Source organism: Corticium candelabrum, chromosome 13 (genome assembly GCF_963422355.1).
Source record: "Corticium candelabrum chromosome 13, ooCorCand1.1, whole genome shotgun sequence".
NCBI classification, from domain to species: domain Eukaryota; kingdom Metazoa; phylum Porifera; class Homoscleromorpha; order Homosclerophorida; family Plakinidae; genus Corticium; species Corticium candelabrum.
The window spans coordinates 8,000,053-8,024,135 of record NC_085097.1 but is presented as its reverse complement, the minus strand read 5'-3'; the positions used below and the strand labels follow the sequence as shown (position 1 = coordinate 8,024,135).

Below are 24,083 nucleotides of genomic sequence, written 5' to 3'. Positions count from 1 at the left end.
ACAAGGCCTCCATGCGCTATGTGGAGTCTTGGGGCCAGTGCTACAATCCGCCTGGAGCTTGGCCAGAGTCATCCAGGGGCACTGACAATGGCGCAGCTCTGGGACTGGACACCAAGGCCCACACGTACCCGTCGCCTGCATGATGTTGCTGCCAAGCCAGCGGTCTTGTCCACCCCAGTCAATGACCAGGTACTCATTTATACTCCTGAGTCAAAAGAAGCAAGAGTTTGTGAGTTTCTTGCTCAAGGAAACTGCGACAGTGTCGCCTCCACCAGGATTGAACCTTTAACCCTCGTCACGGAATACAAGATCCCGGATGTCATCACCAACGCTCTACCATCTGCTCCACCGTGCCACACACACACAAACACACACACACACACACACACACACACACACACACACACACACACCATGCATTCCACGAAAGACATATGGTTATGGCTGAGAAAGATGGCGTATCTACCCTTTGTGATTTGTTCCATGGAGGTACTATGGGCTATTACATGTACACTTACACACCAGAATTCATCGACAACATTAGAAACAGGTAATGTATGTTATATGTTAATTGTTTTATGTGCCGTCATCACCCTCTAAGTAGGGTAAGTGGGAACTTTACCCTCAACTGGTGCCCACTAACCCGGCAGGTAAGTCTAGTAACTGACTTATCGATATTGACTGCGTGCGTTACGATCGATGGATTTCGCCAGCTCTGAACAGCACACCCAGTAGATATCAATGACAAACAGGGAAGCACTTATCCTCATTGCCAACGATCCCAACGCCACATCACAGAAACTCCCAATCGACGGAAACAAGGCCACTCTCACAGATATAGCCAAATAGATAGCGAGAAAGAACTAACAGACTCGTTTCATTATATTGCTGTCGCCATCCGGGATTGAACCCAGGCCATCATGGTCAGACAACCAAAACTCTAACACTTGGCTACAGTTATATGTGTCCTTATGCCCCTCCATGATGGACGAGTGGACATCTGTAATATATAGTTTGGGCTAAGTAGTACAGCCCCGACACTACAGGTCACACCCAATAACACAAATTCAAATGTTAAGCATTTTAGGGCTAATTCATTCAATTGATGCATTGTTTACTATTACACACACATACACTGATGTACTCACCTAATGATGTTCATTCAGTTAATCATGGAATAAATGAGAGCAAGAGAAACATGAGAAACAGTGTGAGACAACACAACACCAACACTCAACTGTCACACACTCACCGGGAACTGTGATATAAGAGAAAAGACACTAGTTAGTTAACAGTCACTCTCATGTCACACTACACTAACACACAAGACACATCACCACTTCCTCTACTATCCTCATGCACTTACCAATTCATCACATTTCACAATAATTACTTGTTGTAATAAATTGTATTAAGAAACAAAACACATTGATATCTATTACTTAAACATGCCAACTTCTCCAAAACCTTAATTAACAATCTCATTTCTTGCAAGCCACATTTGTAATGCAGTAACCACCAAAACCTTAATTAGTCACTGCATCAATAGCTGTTTTGAAACACTGAAACTGAAAACAACAAAAGAGCAAAAAGGTATGGAAATACATTTACAGCCATGCTCATGCACACACACACGCACACACACACACACACACACACACACACACACACACACACCCCTCCTGTCTCGCTGCCGTATAAATAAAGAAAAAGGAAACGGTCACACTATCCCATATAAGGAAGAAGAACGGCAAAGTCCAAAGTCCGTAGATCATGAGACTCCTGCCACCGCTCTTTGTGCATGAAAAACAAACTGAGGGACTTGCAAATCCTTCAGTTGTACAGGAAAGGATCGAGTTTGGGTGACGCCATCACGCCCATGTCCTGGGCCCGTGCTCAAAATGGTCCTTCACTGCGATATCCTTCGTATGCTGTACTTCTTGTCCTCATCGTTGTAGATCTTTTCAGGCATGTGATAAGTCTTTTGAGTCAGAGGTAGCGAGACGGGGGCAAGCAACTACACAGCAAAGCGTACTGTGGCCGCTGCCATGTCACATCCAAAACACACACACACACACACACACACACACACACACACACACACACACACATACACACACACACACACACACACACACACACACACACACACACACACACACACACACACACACACAACTACACAAAATGTGCTCGTAGCTCTGAAATAACCACACATAAGACAACCAACTCATTCTTACTCTATATTGTGATACAAACTAAACCATTTTAACAGCAAACTGATACTATACGAGTACATAACAAAAAATAATAGATGCATTGCTTACTATTACACACACATACAGTCATGTACTCACCTAATGATGTTCATTCAGTTAATCATGGAATAAATGAGAGCAAGAGAAACATGAGAAACAGTGTGAGACAACACAACACCAACACTCAACTGTCACACACTCACCGGATTCTGTGATATAAGAGAAAAGTCACTAGTTAGTTAAACAGTCACTCTCATGTCACACTACACTAACACACAAGACACATCACCAATTCCTCTACTATCCTCATGCACTTACCAATTCATCACATTTCACAATAATTACTTGTTGGAATAAATTGTATTAAGATAAACAAAACACATTGATATCTATTACTTAAACATGCCAACTTCTCCACACCCTTAATTAACAATCTCATTTCTTACAAGCCACATTTGTAATGCAATAACCACCAAAACCTTAATTAGTCATTGCATCAAGTTGTTTTGAAACACTGAAATTCAAAACAACAAAAGAGCAAAAAGGTATGGAAATACATTAACAGACATGAGTGGAAACACACACGCACGCACAAACGCACCCACCCACCCACCCACCCACACACCCACCCACCCACCCACACACACACCCATGCACGTACACACATGTGCATGCACACACACACACACACACACGTGCACACACACAAACACATGCACACACACACGCACACACACACAAACACACACACAAACACACACACACACACACACACACACACACACACACACACACACACACACACATGCATGGACAAATGTTAAGCGCTCCAAATGTTTCGACGTCGACCTTGAGGTCAGTTGCAAAGATAGCTCCCCTGCCTCTAGAGACAAGGCCTCCATGCGCTATGTGGAGTCTTGGGGCCAGTGCTACAATCCGCCTGGAGCTTGGCCAGAGTCATCCAGGGGCACTGACAATGGCGCAGCTCTGGGACTGGACACCAAGGCCCACACGTACCCGTCGCCTGCATAATGTTGCTGCCAAGCCAGCGGTCTTGTCACCCCAGTCAATGACCAGGTACTCATTTACACTCCTGAGTCGAAAGAAGCAAGTGTTTGTGAGTTTCTTGCTCAAGGAAACTGCGACAGTGTCGCCTCCACCAGGATTGAACCTTTAACCCTCGTCACGGAATACAAGATCCCGGATGTCATCACCAACGCTCTACCATCTGCTCCACCGTGCCACACACACACAAACACACACACACACACACACACACACACACACACACACACACACACACACACACACCATGCATTCCACAAAAGACATATGGTTATGGCTGAGAAAGATGGCGTATCTACCCTTTGTGATTTGTTCCATGGAGGTACTATGGGCTATTACATGTACACTTACACACCAGAATTCATCGACAACAATAGAAACAGGTAATGTATTTTATATGTTAATTGTTTTATGTACCATCATCACCCTCTAAGTAAGGTAAGTGAAGTCTTTACCCTCAACTGGGTGCCCACTAACCCGGCAGGTAAGTCTAGTAACTGGCTTATCGATATTGATTGCGTGCGTTACGATCGATGGATTTCGCCAGCTCTGAACAGCACACCCAGTAGATATCAATGACAACCATGGAAGCACTTATCCTCATTGCCAACGATCCCAACGCCACATCACAGAAACTCCCCATCAACGGAAACAAGCCTACTCTCACAGATATAGCTAAATAGATAGCGAGAAAGAACTAACAGACTCGTTTCATTATATTGCTGTCGCCATCCGGAATTGAACCCAGACCATCATGGTCAGACAACCAAAACTCTAACCACTTGGCTACAGTTATATGTGTCCTTATGCCCCTCCATGATGGACGAGTGGACATCTGTAATATATAGTTTGGGCTAAGTAGTACAGCCCCGACACTACAGGTCACACCCAATAACACAAATTCAAATGTTAAGCATTTTAGTGCTAATTCATTCAATAGATGCATTGTTTACTATTACACACACATACAGTGATGTACTCACCTAATGATGTTCATTCAGTTAATCATGGAATAAATGAGAGCAAGAGAAACATGAGAAACAGTGTGAGACAACACAACACCAACACTCAACTGTCACACACTCACCGGATTCTGTGATATAAGAGAAAAGTCACTAGTTAGTTAAACAGTCACTCTCATGTCACACTACACTAACACACAAGACACATCACCAATTCCTCTACTATCCTCATGCACTTACCAATTCATCACATTTCACAATAATTACTTGTTGGAATAAATTGTATTAAGATAAACAAAACACATTGATATCTATTACTTAAACATGCCAACTTCTCCACACCCTTAATTAACAATCTCATTTCTTACAAGCCACATTTGTAATGCAATAACCACCAAAACCTTAATTAGTCATTGCATCAAGTTGTTTTGAAACACTGAAATTCAAAACAACAAAAGAGCAAAAAGGTATGGAAATACATTAACAGACATGAGTGGAAACACACACGCACGCACAAACGCACCCACCCACCCACCCACCCACACACCCACCCACCCACCCACACACCCACACACACACCCATGCACGTACACACATGTGCATGCACACACACACACACACACACGTGCACACACACAAACACATGCACACACACACGCACACACACACAAACACACACACAAACACACACACACACACACACACACACACACACACACACACACACACATGCATGGACAAATGTTAAGCGCTCCAAATGTTTCGACGTCGACCTTGAGGTCAGTTGCAAAGATAGCTCCCCTGCCTCTAGAGACAAGGCCTCCATGCGCTATGTGGAGTCTTGGGGCCAGTGCTACAATCCGCCTGGAGCTTGGCCAGAGTCATCCAGGGGCACTGACAATGGCGCAGCTCTGGGACTGGACACCAAGGCCCACACGTACCCGTCGCCTGCATAATGTTGCTGCCAAGCCAGCGGTCTTGTCACCCCAGTCAATGACCAGGTACTCATTTACACTCCTGAGTCGAAAGAAGCAAGTGTTTGTGAGTTTCTTGCTCAAGGAAACTGCGACAGTGTCGCCTCCACCAGGATTGAACCTTTAACCCTCGTCACGGAATACAAGATCCCGGATGTCATCACCAACGCTCTACCATCTGCTCCACCGTGCCATACACACACAACACACACACACACACACACACACACACACACACACACACACACACACACACACACACACCATGCATTCCACAAAAGACATATGGTTATGGCTGAGAAAGATGGCGTATCTACCCTTTGTGATTTGTTCCATGGAGGTACTATGGGCTATTACATGTACACTTACACACCAGAATTCATCGACAACAATAGAAACAGGTAATGTATTTTATATGTTAATTGTTTTATGTACCATCATCACCCTCTAAGTAAGGTAAGTGAAGTCTTTACCCTCAACTGGGTGCCCACTAACCCGGCAGGTAAGTCTAGTAACTGGCTTATCGATATTGATTGCGTGCGTTACGATCGATGGATTTCGCCAGCTCTGAACAGCACACCCAGTAGATATCAATGACAACCATGGAAGCACTTATCCTCATTGCCAACGATCCCAACGCCACATCACAGAAACTCCCCATCAACGGAAACAAGCCTACTCTCACAGATATAGCTAAATAGATAGCGAGAAAGAACTAACAGACTCGTTTCATTATATTGCTGTCGCCATCCGGAATTGAACCCAGACCATCATGGTCAGACAACCAAAACTCTAACCACTTGGCTACAGTTATATGTGTCCTTATGCCCCTCCATGATGGACGAGTGGACATCTGTAATATATAGTTTGGGCTAAGTAGTACAGCCCCGACACTACAGGTCACACCCAATAACACAAATTCAAATGTTAAGCATTTTAGGGCTAATTCATTCAATAGATGCATTGTTTACTATTACACACACATACAGTCATGTACTCACCTAATGATGTTCATCCAGTCAATGATGGAATAAATGAGAGCAAGAGAGACATGAGAAACAGTGTGAGACAACACAACACCAACACTCAACTGTCACACACTCACCGGTGGCTGTGATATAAGAGAAAAGACACTAGTTAGTTAAACAGTCACTCTCATGTCACACTACACTAACACACAAGACACATCACCAATTCCTCTACTATCCTCATGCACTTACCAATTCATCACATTTCACAATAATTACTTGTTGTAATAAATTGTATTAAGAAACAAAACACATTGATATCTATTACTTAAACATGCCAACTTCTCCACAACCTTAATTAACAATCTCATTTCTTGCAAGCCACATTTGTAATGCAGTAACCACCAAAACCTTAATTAGTCATTGCATCAATAGCTGTTTTGAAACACTGAAATTCAAAACAACAAAAGAGCAAAAAGGTATGGAAATACATTTACAGCCATGGTCATGCACACACACACACACACACACACACACACACACACACACACACACACACACACACACACACACACCTCCTGTCTCGCTGCCGTATAATAAAGAAAAAGGAAACGGTCACACTATCCCATATAAGGAAGAAGAACGGCAAAGTCCAAAGTCCGTAGATCATGAGACTCCTGCCACCGCTCTTTGTGCATGAAAAACAAACTGAGGGACTTGCAAATCCTTCAGTTGTACAAGAAAGGATTGAGTTTGGGTGACGCCATCACGCCAATGTCCTGGGCCCGTGCTCAAAATGGTCCTTCACTGCGATATCCTTCGTATGCTGTACTTCTCGTCCTCATTGTTGTAGATCTTTTCAGGCATGTGATAAGTCTTTTGAGTCAGAGGTAGCGAGACGGAGGCAAGCAACTACACAGCACAGCGTACTGTGGCCGCTGCCATGTCACATCCAAAACACACACACACACACACACACACACACACACACACACACACACAACTACACAAAATGTGCTCGTAGCTCTGAAATAACCACACATAAGACAACCAACTCATTCTTACTCTATATTGTGATACAAACTAAACCATTATAACAGCAAACTGATACTATACGAGTACATAACAAAAAATAATAGATGCATTGCTTACTATTACACACACATACAGTGATGTACTCACCTAATGATGTTCATCCAGTCAATGATGGAATAAATGAGGGCAAGAGAGACATGAGAAACAGTGTGAGACAACACAACACCAACACTCAACTGTCACACACTCACCTCGTACTGTGATATAAGAGAAAAGACACTAGTTAGTTAAACAGTCACTCTCGTGTCACACTACACTAACACACAACACACATCACCAATTCCTCTACTATCCTCATGCACTTACCAATTCATCACATTTCACAATAATTACTTGTTGTAATAAATTGTATTAAGATAAACAAAACACATTGATATCTATTAGTTAAACATGCCAACTTTTCCACACACATAATTAGCAATCTCATTTCTTACATGCCACATTTGTAATGCAGTAACCACCAAAAACTAAGTTAGTCATTGCATCAATAGTTGTTTTGAAACAATGAAACTCAAAGAAACAGAAAAGCAAAAAGGCACACAAACGTATGTACTGGCATGCTCATGCACACACACACACACACACACACACACACACACACACACACACACACACACACACACACACACACACCAGAAAAAGCATGCACAAAGACACTGACATAAACATACAAAATACTAAACAAAACAACCATGCATTCAAACTTGTCAATAATTAACTTAAGCTACAAGCGTAAAAGAAGAACTCCACAGTAAGTGGTGAACTGCTTCCTGAGAAGTTCACTCTAAATGGCTGAATTGACTTCCGGTCCGTCTGTCCTTATGTTGCTATCTATGTTTATATGTTTGTAAACGTGTGTCACGCTTGGGGATTTCTTTTAAGCCAATCATCAATCCTTTTGGGACACGCAAAAAAATATGGTAGGTGACGTACAATAGCTTGTCAGCATGAATCTCTCTCGGTGATTTGATGAGCCAATCATCAGTCCTTTTTATGCATGCATTGCATGCACCGTTGCTTGCGCACAACCAACATGCATCATCCGCGACCTTCAAGAGAGCAATATGTTTTAGATGTAATGTACGATTGATGATGAACGATCGACGTCGTCTTGCAAGAAAGATTCCTAGAAAACGATGACGCTGCTATCTTCTGGATGCGGTCGCTACATGTCACTTCACAGTATTTCCCACACAGGTAGGAAACGTACAGTACGAGATAGATCTCTAGCTACAACAAACTAGTGCAACGAAAGACGAGAGAGCAATGGCTCAACGAAAGCATGATAAACGCGTCCATGCACATCAATAGTTAACTTCAAGTGATGCAAGAGTACTACAGAATTGAGAAATAACGTGGAGGATAACAAGCCTGCTCATGCAAGAGCTACGCAGATGTCACGCATGTGCATGTGCTGAATTCTGAGTTTTGTGGGACATTGATGATATTTAGTTAATTATCTTTAATCACATCAACGCATCCCTGTGCTTTCAAAGGATTATACATTCTAGCAACAAGGTAATGATTAATTAACGACAATGACAATAGACAGACAAAAATTAATAAAATTTACATTAATATTCACAATAAATACACACACACACACACACACACACACACACACACACACACACACACACACGCACACACACACACACATCTACACAGAAATACGCTCGTAGCTCTGAAGAGAGTAGAACACAGCTATATTTACTATATAGTATTCTGCATTCAATTATCCGAATTTGGCATTCAATTATCCGATTCAGGCGTTCACTTATCCGTTCCGTCTAATATCCATGAAGAGCTAAAATAGTTTACATAGTCTGCGGTTGAGCAGCTGCTGAAATAGTATCATTCATTGATCTAGCAGCCATCTCTACGCACTAATCTGTAACATTACTCTACAACCACACAACGTTGTGGCTGCGTACTTCTTGATCGTTGCAATCTAAAAAACCTTCCTTGGTTGCAATGGAGTCACCTTCAGGTAAGACTACTGTACATCTATCCTATGCATTGACATCTACGCTAATGCTAATTACATAACACTACATATTACTGCGCAACGATCCGTTTACCTGCACGCATGTAGAGATTGTAAACTACGTACCGTAGTTACACAAACTAAAATAATCTACATGTCTTCCAGCCTAATGGCCATATAGGAGTCTTCACCGTCAGAAAATGTTAAAAAGAATTCAGGCAACAAGCGGGCGCTGTCACTTGGGTGGCTCCTTGCCAAGATGTGTAATGCAGTTGCTGTCTAGCTGGTCATAGAGACTGACTTTCCGTAGGCACGACAGCGCCATGATCGTTGAGGCTACGTTTGATATACGCTTTCACGATCTGAAAGCAATATTCAGTTGGATTCAGACAACAGTTGTATGGCGGAAGTCTGATAGGATGCTTGTCGTCAGTTGTGTCGATAACCACACACTGCTTCACAGCTCAACAACAAGGTGCGTTATGAAAGAAATGTGCGCGGTTTATAATTAGACTATTAGGTCTATTAGTGAATGACTGAACAAACTAAACCGTCTGAACAAACTACCTCGAATAATTGAAGGCCTGAATGGAAGAATTGAACGCAAAATACTATAGTATAGTACAAGTCAAACATTAATTTACAAAATAGCCTAATGGGTTCCAAAATAACCACACATAAGACAACCAACTCATTCTTACTCTATACTGCGATGGAAACAAAATCATTATAACTGCAAACCGGCACTATACGATTACATAACAAAATTCATTCAATAGATGCATTGTTTACTATTACACACACATACAGTGATGTACTCACCATCTGATGTTCATCCAGTCAATGATGGAATAAATGAGAGCAAGAGAAACATGAGAAACAGTGTGAGACAACACAACACCAACACTCAACTGTCACACACTCACCGGATTCTGTGATATAAGAGAAAAGTCACTAGTTAGTTAAACAGTCACTCTCATGTCACACTACACTAACACACAAGACACATTACCAATTCCTCTACTATCCTCATGCACTTACCAATTCATCACATTTCACAATAATTACTTGTTGGAATAAATTGTATTAAGATAAACAAAACACATTGATATCTATTAGTTAAACATGCCAACTTCTCCACACCCTTAATTAACAATCTCATTTCTTACAAGCCACATTTGTAATGCAATAACCACCAAAACCTTAATTAGTCATTGCATCAATAGTTGTTTTGAAACACTGAAATTCAAAACAACAAAAGAGCAAAAAGGTATGGAAATACATTTACAGACATGAGTGGAAACACACACGCACGCACAAACGCACCCACCCACCCACCCACACACCCACACACACACCCATGCACGTACACACACATGCATGCACACACACATACACAAACACACGTGCACACACACAAACACATGCACACACACACACACAAACACACACGCACACACACACACACACACACACACACACACACACACACACACACACACACACACATGGACAAATGTTAAGCGCTCCAAATGTTTCGACGTCGACCTTGAGGTCAGTTGCAAAGATAGCTCCCCTGCCTCTAGAGACAAGACCTCCATGTGCTATGTGGAGTCTTGGGGCCAGTGCTACAATCCGCCTGGAGCTTGGCCAGAGTCATCCAGGGGCACTGACAATGATGCAGCTCTGGGACTGGACACCAAGGCCCACACGTACCCGTCGCCTGCATGATGTTGCTGCCAAGCCAGCGGTCTTGTCCACCCCAGTCAATGACCAGGTACTCATTTATACTCCTGAGTCAAAAGAAGCAAGAGTTTGTGAGTTTCTTGCTCAAGGAAACTGCGACAGTGTCGCCTCCACCAGGATTGAACCTTTAACCCTCGTCACGGAATACAAGATCCCGGATGTCATCACCAACGCTCTACCATCTGCTCCACCGTGCCACACACACACAAACACACACACACACACACACACACACACACACACACACACACACACACACACACATACACACACACACCATGCATTCCACGAAAGACATATGGTTATGGCTGAGAAAGATGGCGTATCTACCCTTTGTGATTTGTTCCATGGAGGTACTATGGGCTATTACATGTACACTTACACACCAGAATTCATCGACAACATTAGAAACAGGTAATGTATGTTATATGTTAATTGTTTTATGTGCCGTCATCACCCTCTAAGTAGGGTAAGTGGGAACTTTACCCTCAACTGGTGCCCACTAACCCGGCAGGTAAGTCTAGTAACTGACTTATCGATATTGACTGCGTGCGTTACGATCGATGGATTTCGCCAGCTCTGAACAGCACACCCAGTAGATATCAATGACAAACAGGGAAGCACTTATCCTCATTGCCAACGATCCCAACGCCACATCACAGAAACTCCCAATCGACGGAAACAAGGCCACTCTCACAGATATAGCCAAATAGATAGCGAGAAAGAACTAACAGACTCGTTTCATTATATTGCTGTCGCCATCCGGGATTGAACCCAGGCCATCATGGTCAGACAACCAAAACTCTAACACTTGGCTACAGTTATATGTGTCCTTATGCCCCTCCATGATGGACGAGTGGACATCTGTAATATATAGTTTGGGCTAAGTAGTACAGCCCCGACACTACAGGTCACACCCAATAACACAAACTCAAATGTTAAGCATTTTAGGGCTAATTCATTCAATTGATGCATTGTTTACTATTACACACACATACACTGATGTACTCACCTAATGATGTTCATTCAGTTAATCATGGAATAAATGAGAGCAAGAGAAACATGAGAAACAGTGTGAGACAACACAACACCAACACTCAACTGTCACACACTCACCAGTATCTGTGATATAAGAGAAAAGACACTAGTTAGTTAACAGTCACTCTCATGTCACACTACACTAACACACAAGACACATCACCACTTCCTCTACTATCCTCATGCACTTACCAATTCATCACATTTCACAATAATTACTTGTTGTAATAAATTGTATTAAGAAACAAAACACATTGATATCTATTACTTAAACATGCCAACTTCTCCACAACCTTAATTAACAATCTCATTTCTTGCAAGCCACATTTGTAATGCAGTAACCACCAAAACCTTAATTAGTCACTGCATCAATAGCTGTTTTGAAACACTGAAACTGAAAACAACAAAAGAGCAAAAAGGTATGGAAATACATTTACAGCCATGCTCATGCACACACACACACACACACACACACACACACACACACACACACACCCCTCCTGTCTCGCTGCCGTATAAATAAAGAAAAAGGAAACGGTCACACTATCCCATATAAGGAAGAAGAACGGCAAAGTCCAAAGTCCGTAGATCATGAGACTCCTGCCACCGCTCTTTGTGCATGAAAAACAAACTGAGGGACTTGCAAATCCTTCAGTTGTACAGGAAAGGATCGAGTTTGGGTGACGCCATCACGCCCATGTCCTGGGCCCGTGCTCAAAATGGTCCTTCACTGCGATATCCTTCGTATGCTGTACTTCTTGTCCTCATCGTTGTAGATCTTTTCAGGCATGTGATAAGTCTTTTGAGTCAGAGGTAGCGAGACGGGGGCAAGCAACTACACAGCAAAGCGTACTGTGGCCGCTGCCATGTCACATCCAAACACACACACACACACACACACACACACACACACACACACACACACACACACACATACACACACACACACACACACACACACACACACACACACACACACACACACACACACACAACTACACAAAATGTGCTCGTAGCTCTGAAATAACCACACATAAGACAACCAACTCATTCTTACTCTATATTGTGATACAAACTAAACCATTTTAACAGCAAACTGATACTATACGAGTACATAACAAAAAATAATAGATGCATTGCTTACTATTACACACACATACAGTCATGTACTCACCGCCTGATGTTCATTCAGTTAATCATGGAATAAATGAGAGCAAGAGAAACATGAGAAACAGTGTGAGACAACACAACACCAACACTCAACTGTCACACACTCACCCCTAACTGTGATATAAGAGAAAAGACACTAGTTAGTTAAACAGTCACTCTCATGTCACACTACACTAACACACAAGACACATCACCAATTCCTCTACTATCCTCATGCACTTACCAATTCATCACATTTCACAATAATTACTTGTTGGAATAAATTGTATTAAGATAAACAAAACACATTGATATCTATTACTTAAACATGCCAACTTCTCCACACCCTTAATTAACAATCTCATTTCTTACAAGCCACATTTGTAATGCAATAACCACCAAAACCTTAATTAGTCATTGCATCAAGTTGTTTTGAAACACTGAAATTCAAAACAACAAAAGAGCAAAAAGGTATGGAAATACATTAACAGACATGAGTGGAAACACACACGCACGCACAAACGCACCCACCCACCCACCCACCCACACACCCACCCACACACCCACACACACACCCATGCACGTACACACATGTGCATGCACACACACACACACACACACACGTGCACACACACAAACACATGCACACACACACGCACACACACACAAAGACACACACAACACACACACACACACACACACACACACACACACACACACACACACACGCATGGACAAATGTTAAGCGCTCCAAATGTTTCGACGTCGACCTTGAGGTCAGTTGCAAAGATAGCTCCCCTGCCTCTAGAGACAAGGCCTCCATGCGCTATGTGGAGTCTTGGGGCCAGTGCTACAATCCGCCTGGAGCTTGGCCAGAGTCATCCAGGGGCACTGACAATGGCGCAGCTCTGGGACTGGACACCAAGGCCCACACGTACCCGTCGCCTGCATAATGTTGCTGCCAAGCCAGCGGTCTTGTCACCCCAGTCAATGACCAGGTACTCATTTACACTCCTGAGTCGAAAGAAGCAAGTGTTTGTGAGTTTCTTGCTCAAGGAAACTGCGACAGTGTCGCCTCCACCAGGATTGAACCTTTAACCCTCGTCACGGAATACAAGATCCCGGATGTCATCACCAACGCTCTACCATCTGCTCCACCGTGCCACACACACACAAACACACACACACACACACACACACACACACACACACACACACACACACACACCATGCATTCCACGAAAGACATATGGTTATGGCTGAGAAAGATGGCGTATCTACCCTTTGTGATTTGTTCCATGGAGGTACTATGGGCTATTACATGTACACTTACACACCAGAATTCATCGACAACAATAGAAACAGGTAATGTATTTTATATGTTAATTGTTTTATGTACCATCATCACCCTCTAAGTAAGGTAAGTGAAGTCTTTACCCTCAACTGGGTGCCCACTAACCCGGCAGGTAAGTCTAGTAACTGGCTTATCGATATTGATTGCGTGCGTTACGATCGATGGATTTCGCCAGCTCTGAACAGCACACCCAGTAGATATCAATGACAACCATGGAAGCACTTATCCTCATTGCCAACGATCCCAACGCCACATCACAGAAACTCCCCATCAACGGAAACAAGCCTACTCTCACAGATATAGCTAAATAGATAGCGAGAAAGAACTAACAGACTCGTTTCATTATATTGCTGTCGCCATCCGGAATTGAACCCAGACCATCATGGTCAGACAACCAAAACTCTAACCACTTGGCTACAGTTATATGTGTCCTTATGCCCCTCCATGATGGACGAGTGGACATCTGTAATATATAGTTTGGGCTAAGTAATACAGCCCCGACACTACAGGTCACACCCAATAACACAAATTCAACTGTTACGCATTTTAGGGCTAATTCATTCAATAGATGCATTGTTTACTATTACACACACATACAGTCATGTACTCACCGCCTGATGTTCATCCAGTCAATGATGGAATAAATGAGAGCAAGAGAAACATGAGAAACAGTGTGAGACAACACAACACCAACACTCAACTGTCACACACTCACCCCGTACTGTGATATAAGAGAAAAGACACTAGTTAGTTAAACAGTCACTCTCATGTCACACTACACTAACACACAAGACACATCACCACTTCCTCTACTATCCTCATGCACTTACCAATTCATCACATTTCACAATAATTACTTGTTGTAATAAATTGTATTAAGAAACAAAACACATTGATATCTATTACTTAAACATGCCAACTTCTCCACAATCTTAATTAACAATCTCATTTCTTGCAAGCCACATTTGTAATGCAGTAACCACCAAAACCTTAATTAGTCATTGCATCAATAGTTGTTTTGAAACACTGAAACTGAAAACAACAAGAGCAAAAAGGTATGGAAATACATTTACAGCCATGCTCATGCGCACACACACACACACACACACACACACACACACACACACACACACACACACACACACACACACACACACACCTCCTGTCTCGCTGCCGTAAGAATAAAGAAAAAGAAAACGGTCACACTATCCCATATAAGGAAGAAGAACGGCAAAGTCCAAAGTCCGTAGATCATGAGACTCCTGCCACCGCTCTTTGTGCATGAAAAACAAACTGAGGGACTTGCAAATCCTTCAGTTGTACAGGAAAGGATCGAGTTTGGGTGACGCCATCACGCCGATGTCCTGGGCCCGTGCTCAAAATGGTCCTTCACTGCGATATCCTTCGTATGCTGTACTTCTCGTCCTCATCGTTGTAGATCTTTTCAGGCATGTGATAAGTCTTTTGAGTCAGAGGTAGCCAGACGAGAGCAAGCAAACAGCACAGCGTACTGTGGCCGCTGCCATGTCACATCCAACACACACACACACACACACACACACACACACACACACACACACACACACACACACACACACACACACACACACACACACTACACAAAATACGTTCGTAGCTCTGAAATAACCACACATAAGACAACCAACTCATTCTTACTCTATATTGTGATACAAACTAAACCATTATAACAGCAAACTGGCACTATACAAGTACATAACAAAAAATAATAGATGCATTGCTTACTATTACACACACACATACAGTGATATACTCACATCCTGATGTTCATCCAGTCAATGATGGAATAAATGAGAGCAAGAGAAACATGAGAAACAGTGTGAGACAACACAACACCAACACTCAACTGTCACACACTCACCTCTTCCTGTGATATAAGAGAAAAGACACTAGTTAGTTAAACAGTCACTCTCTTGTCACACTACACTAACACACAAGACACATCACCAATTCCTCTACTATCCTCATGCACTTACCAATTCATCACATTTCACAATAATTACTTGTTGTAATAAATTGTATTAAGATAAATAAAACACATTGATATCTATTACTTAAACATGCCACCTTCTCCACACACATAATTAGCAATCTCATTTCTTACAAGCCGCATTTGTAATGCAGTAACCACCAAAACCGTAATTAGTCATTGCATTAATAGTTGTTTTGAAACACTGAAATTCAAAACAACAAAAGAGCAAAAAGGTATGGAAATACATTTACAGACATGAGTGGAAACACACACACGCACGCACACACGCATGCACACACGCACCCACCCACACACCCACCCATGCATGCACACACACACGCACACACACACACACACATAAACACACACACACACACACACACACACACACACACACACACACACACACACACACACACACACACACACATAAACACACACACACACACACACACACACACACACACACACACACACACACACACACACACACACATAAACACACACACACACACACACACACACACACACACACACACACACACACACACACACACACACACACACACACACATGCATTCCATGAAAGACATATGGTTATGGCTGAGAAAGATGGCGTATCTACCCTTTGTGATTTGTTCCATGGAGGTACTATGGGCTATTACATGTACACTTACACACCAGAATTCATCGACAACAATAGAAACAGGTAATGTATTTTATATGTTAATTGTTTTATGTGTCGTCATCACCCTCTAAGTAAGGTAAGTGGGCTCTTTACCCTCAACTGGGTGCCCACCAACCCGGCAGGTAAGTCTAGTAACTGGCTTATCGATATTGATTGCGTGCGTTACGATCGATGGATTTCGCCAGCTCTGAACAGCACACCCAGTAGATATCAATGACAACCAGGGAAGCACTTATCCTCATTGCCAACGATCCCAACGCCACATCACAGAAACTCCCCATCAACGGAAACAAGGCTACTCTCACAGATATAGCCAAATAGATAGCGAGAAAGAACTAACAGACTCGTTTCATTATATTGCTGTCGCCATCCGGGATTGAACAAATTCAACTGTTACGCATTTTAGGGCTAATTCATTCAATAGATGCATTGTTTACTATTACACACACATACAGTCATGTACTCACCGCCTGATGTTCATCCAGTCAATGATGGAATAAATGAGAGCAAGAGAAACATGAGAAACAGTGTGAGACAACACAACACCAACACTCAACTGTCACACACTCACCCCGTACTGTGATATAAGAGAAAAGACACTAGTTAGTTAAACAGTCACTCTCATGTCACACTACACTAACACACAAGACACATCACCACTTCCTCTACTATCCTCATGCACTTACCAATTCATCACATTTCACAATAATTACTTGTTGTAATAAATTGTATTAAGAAACAAAACACATTGATATCTATTACTTAAACATGCCAACTTCTCCACAATCTTAATTAACAATCTCATTTCTTGCAAGCCACATTTGTAATGCAGTAACCACCAAAACCTTAATTAGTCATTGCATCAATAGTTGTTTTGAAACACTGAAACTGAAAACAACAAGAGCAAAAAGGTATGGAAATACATTTACAGCCATGCTCATGCGCACACACACACACACACACACACACACACACACACACACACACACACACACACACACCTCCTGTCTCGCTGCCGTAAGAATAAAGAAAAAGAAAACGGTCACACTATCCCATATAAGGAAGAAGAACGGCAAAGTCCAAAGTCCGTAGATCATGAGACTCCTGCCACCGCTCTTTGTGCATGAAAAACAAACTGAGGGACTTGCAAATCCTTCAGTTGTACAGGAAAGGATCGAGTTTGGGTGACGCCATCACGCCGATGTCCTGGGCCCGTGCTCAAAATGGTCCTTCACTGCGATATCCTTCGTATGCTGTACTTCTCGTCCTCATCGTTGTAGATCTTTTCAGGCATGTGATAAGTCTTTTGAGTCAGAGGTAGCCAGACGAGAGCAAGCAAACAGCACAGCGTACTGTGGCCGCTGCCATGTCACATCCAACACACACACACACACACACACACACACACACACACACACACACACACACACACACACACACACACACACACACACACACACAACTACACAAAATACGTTCGTAGCTCTGAAATAACCACACATAAGACAACCAACTCATTCTTACTCTATATTGTGATACAAACTAAACCATTATAACAGCAAACTGGCACTATACAAGTACATAACAAAAAATAATAGATGCATTGCTTACTATTACACACACACATACAGTGATATACTCACATCCTGATGTTCATCCAGTCAATGATGGAATAAATGAGAGCAAGAGAAACATGAGAAACAGTGTGAGACAACACAACACCAACACTCAACTGTCACACACTCACCTCTTCCTGTGATATAAGAGAAAAGACACTAGTTAGTTAAACAGTCACTCTCTTGTCACACTACACTAACACACAAGACACATCACCAATTCCTCTACTATCCTCATGCACTTACCAATTCATCACATTTCACAATAATTACTTGTTGTAATAAATTGTATTAAGATAAATAAAACACATTGATATCTATTACTTAAACATGCCACCTTCTCCACACACATAATTAGCAATCTCATTTCTTACAAGCCGCATTTGTAATGCAGTAACCACCAAAACCGTAATTAGTCATTGCATTAATAGTTGTTTTGAAACACTGAAATTCAAAACAACAAAAGAGCAAAAAGGTATGGAAATACATTTACAGACATGAGTGGAAACACACACACGCACGCACACACGCATGCACACACGCACCCACCCACACACCCACCCATGCATGCACACACACACGCACACACACACACACACATAACACACACACACACACACACACACACACACACACACACACACACACACACACACACACACACACATAAACACACACACACACACACACACACACACACACACACACACACACACACACACACACACACACATAAACACACACACACACACACACACACACACACACACACACACACACACACACACACACACACACACACACACACATGCATTCCATGAAAGACATATGGTTATGGCTGAGAAAGATGGCGTATCTACCCTTTGTGATTTGTTCCATGGAGGTACTATGGGCTATTACATGTACACTTACACACCAGAATTCATCGACAACAATAGAAACAGGTAATGTATTTTATATGTTAATTGTTTTATGTGTCGTCATCACCCTCTAAGTAAGGTAAGTGGGCTCTTTACCCTCAACTGGGTGCCCACCAACCCGGCAGGTAAGTCTAGTAACTGGCTTATCGATATTGATTGCGTGCGTTACGATCGATGGATTTCGCCAGCTCTGAACAGCACACCCAGTAGATATCAATGACAACCAGGGAAGCACTTATCCTCATTGCCAACGATCCCAACGCCACATCACAGAAACTCCCCATCAACGGAAACAAGGCTACTCTCACAGATATAGCCAAATAGATAGCGAGAAAGAACTAACAGACTCGTTTCATTATATTGCTGTCGCCATCCGGGATTGAACCCAGGCCATCATGGTCAGACAACCAAAACTCTAACACTTGGCTACAGTTATATGTGTCCTTATGCCCCTCCATGATGGACGAGTGGGCATCTGTAATATATAGTTTGGGCTAAGTAGTACAGCCCCGACACTACAGGTCACACCCAATAACACAAATTCAAATGTTAAAGGGGAACTCCCATGAAAATAGAAGTAACGTTCTCATGATAGTACTAAGTGGCCTGATTCTATTGGTACCGTTCTTTCTTAATAGAACTCTTTCTGAACGGAGAAATTGAGCTTCCAACGTGGGGGCGTAACCCTATGGTAGTCGCCATTTTGAGATGATGACGTACGAATATCTTACCGATTGCGCATGTGTTGTCATCAGAGTGTATGGCGTAGCTTCCGTACAGTTTTGAGCCCGAATGTGATGACACTGAGAGCAGTTCGAGTTCGGGAAACTCTCATGAAATTGATTCGGACACAGGGGACGAAATCCCCGAGCGCTTGGTCAACTCAGACTGGTGCACATGCGGTCAGTGTGTCGTCATACCCACTGCCTTTGCTGCCAAGAGTTTGACGCGCTAAGTTAGAGACTCTGTGGTTTACGGTGTGTGGTAGAACACGCAACTTTTGAGCTTGTCTGCCTCAACTACGACGTTCTGCACACTGCTGTGTCCGCAGTGGTAGATGTCACTGAAGATTCCTTCACAGAACCTCTGAATCACAGGTTTCTTGACACAAGTGCGTACGGTATTGCCATTTTGTTTATTGTCTTTCACTTTACAGGCTTTTGAGGTCGACAGCATACAGGCAGTTCACACATTGGGCTCCTACAAGACTGGGCAGGCGTGCTAAAATGGTCATACCATCATGTGTAGTTTTGCTATTAGAAGACCTTTCCCAGAAGAAGGCGAAGTGTACGTGGGGTTTAGGGAGCATCATGATTAGACATGATTTTGACAAGAATGCTTGTAACTACCTAATTCTAAGAATCTGTCAACTAATGTCCCATCTTATACATGCTATAGCGTTTATATGCCATAGTTGTATGTTCTATGTAAATCTTGTTTTACGAGCTCTAACAACAGTTTCCTTGAGTGGTCTTTCACAGGTGGCAATGTTGGCTGGTAAAATCACTGGAGGTTGTCTGGCTTTGTGTTTTCGAAGAGGTTGTGGATTCAGCTGTCGTTTATTTAAAACTGCTTTAAGGATTCCTTGCAGATAGCCGTAGCTCTTTGATTCAGTGATGGGCTTTGCAACCCAGATCTTGGTAGGTTTGGGAAAAACCACCTTGTATCTCACTTCTCCACTGCTAGTGGTAGCTTGCCTTCTTCCTGTGTTGTGATTATGATCAAGTGCAGCCAGCTGTGTTCTTGCAAGCATCCCCTTGTAGCTGAAATGTTGCCTCTTAGGACAATATTTAGTGAGAAGAGCATGGTAAACTTCCAAATTACCAGTGTGGCTGAAGTCCGTTAGCTTGTCAAGGTCTTTCAAAAGCTTCTTGTTTAGGACTACCGACTTCAGTGCATCATGTGCAGGAGAACATTTCTTTAACCACTGCTTTCGTTGGCTCTCTTCAAGTGACAATTCGTTGTGTTCACACTTGCCAAAAGATGTAGCATTCTCCCATGAATGGACATTGATTGTATGGTAAATAATAGAAATCCATTTCTCTCTTAGATTTTCAGCCTGTCTATTACATGATTTTGATGACCACCACAAGTGATTTGCCACAGATCTTATCCATGGAAGAAGGTTACTACAGCCCTTTGCCTTACCCAGTTGGGTTAACTTTTTGATAACACTTTTTGAAACGTGCCAAACATCATACTGATGATCTATATCAGGGAACTGCTTTTTCATGACAGATGTTATCTGCAGGTGTCTATCAGTAGCAATTTGAGCCACAGTTAATCCTTTAGTTACTAGCTCATTGACTGATCGTAGAAACCCCTCTTTTTCCATCCCAACAGAATTGGAAACTTCGCTGACCTGCACCAACTGAAAATCAACAATAAGCCCTGTATCTTGCTCCACTAGAGTATATGTACAATATTTAGCGGAATATCCAGGGCTGTCACATCGTCCATCTCCCAGTAGGTGTAAAGGGTTGTCTTTGAAGTTTTCTAGTATAGATTCCTGGTGACTTTTCCACGTTTCATTAACCACAGGACACAGGTATTCATCTTGCAATCGATAAAATGATGATTCCGAGATGAATTGCAATTTTATGATTTGAGCAAAGTGGCTGAATTTGCGGAATGTTCCTCCTGACAACAGAATCCCTGCTGCGGTTATAAGATTTCCGGCAGGTAGACCAGCAACAAGTGGTTGGGACTGCCAGTTTACATTATGCCCTTTTGAGCACTCCATTTTTACTACTAACATTGTTCCACTTGTTGATTCTGATTGGCTGACTACAGAAGAGCCACATGTTGGGCAGAATCGGAACAGTTCACTCAAGGAATTTCTGAAAACAATGAATTTTTGGTCCTCTTGACCACCCATTTCGATATCCGAATCTTGTGAAGTACAAGATGTGTCAAAGACGCAGTATTTCTCTGTTTCACTGTCTGTATTAGGAGAATGTGCCTCTTCATCAGACTCTGTGGACTGACAACTGTCAGTTACTGGTGTTACTAACCATGGGGCAATTTGTGGTGGCTGAAGTTGACTAGAATGCATGTCCTCGGGAATTGGTGAAGATTCTCTCACACAGTATGAATGTTCCTTTGTTTCAGCCAGGTCTCTAAGATCATATTGTGTTGAAGCATCACAAAATTCACGTGCTTTGGTTCCAGGAGAATTGTTTTCTTTGTCGATTTCTTGGTGGTGCTCATAATCATCATCAGAGTTAGGCACTCTAGCAACCTTAGCATGTTGTTTCATTACTTCAGTAAGGGCCTACATCAACAGGGTCTGCTCTAAGTGACAGGTTGATTGAAACATACAGTAAATAGTAACCTGATTGTGTCTTCGTTTCTGTCCTGTTGATCGTTGTTTTCGTTTGGAGGTGAAAGTGAAAATTGTTGGGACAGCATCTGGCTTGAGGTGAATTCGTGGTTTTGTTCCCAGTAATTCTGCTTGCAAATCTCGTTGAAAACAGTCCGGTTCGAAGTGTTCACTGCAGACCAAGCTACTACGTCTAACAGGAGGATTCTGTAATCGAAGCTTTGTCAGCCATTGTTTCAGCAGAGGCTTGTTCCTAAGAGGTAAGTGATGAAAGCGCACACCACGTTTGTGATCTCCGTCCTTGTTGTTGCAACCGAACGCAATACAGTAAACCATTCTTTGTAATGTAATGGACAACTCACAAGTCAACGGCAGTAGACTAGCTGCAATATTACTTCTACGTAGTGAAATTATAGTCTCTACTCGCACATTACAACATGCCCTATTCAGTCAGCGTGACCGTATCAGGTCGTTTTCAGTCATGGCATTTGTTCCGCCTAGTCAACCTTGTACGCGTATGGCCTGAGGTAATAGTAAATGACATTACCACGCATCGTAGACGACTCACACCCAAGGACGTTCTTAGTGAGCATCCAAGATACTGTGTTATTAGATGCTACATCCTTTCAAATTCTGACTGACCCTCGATATATCCTCGCTACACAGAGCAACATACGCGAGTAAGATATTGCTACGTCATCATTTCAAAATGGCGACTGCCATAAGGTTACGCCCCCATGTTCGAAGCTCAATTTCTCCGTTCAGAAAGAGTTGTATTAAGAAAGAAAGGTACCAATAGAGTCAGGGCACTTAGTACTATCGTGAGAACGTTACTTGTAATTTCGTGGGAGTTTCCCTTTAAGCATTTTAGGGCTAATTCATTCAATAGATGCATTGTTTACTATTACACACACATACAGTCATGTACTC

At 42.5% G+C, this 24,083-nt stretch overlaps 1 protein-coding gene across 1 annotated transcript; it reads right to left on the bottom strand.

Moving 5' to 3' along the window:
- Nucleotides 1-21,279: 21,279 nt before the first annotated feature.
- LOC134188658 (uncharacterized) lies at nucleotides 21,280-23,553 on the bottom strand. The gene is made up of 2 exons (XM_062656827.1): nucleotides 21,354-23,553; nucleotides 21,280-21,303 (listed from the first exon to the last, which is right to left on the bottom strand). The coding sequence occupies exons 1-2, from the start codon at nucleotides 23,088-23,090 to the stop codon at nucleotides 21,280-21,282; spliced, it is 1,761 nt and encodes a 586-aa protein (XP_062512811.1). The 5' UTR covers nucleotides 23,091-23,553.
- Nucleotides 23,554-24,083: the final 530 nt, after the last annotated feature.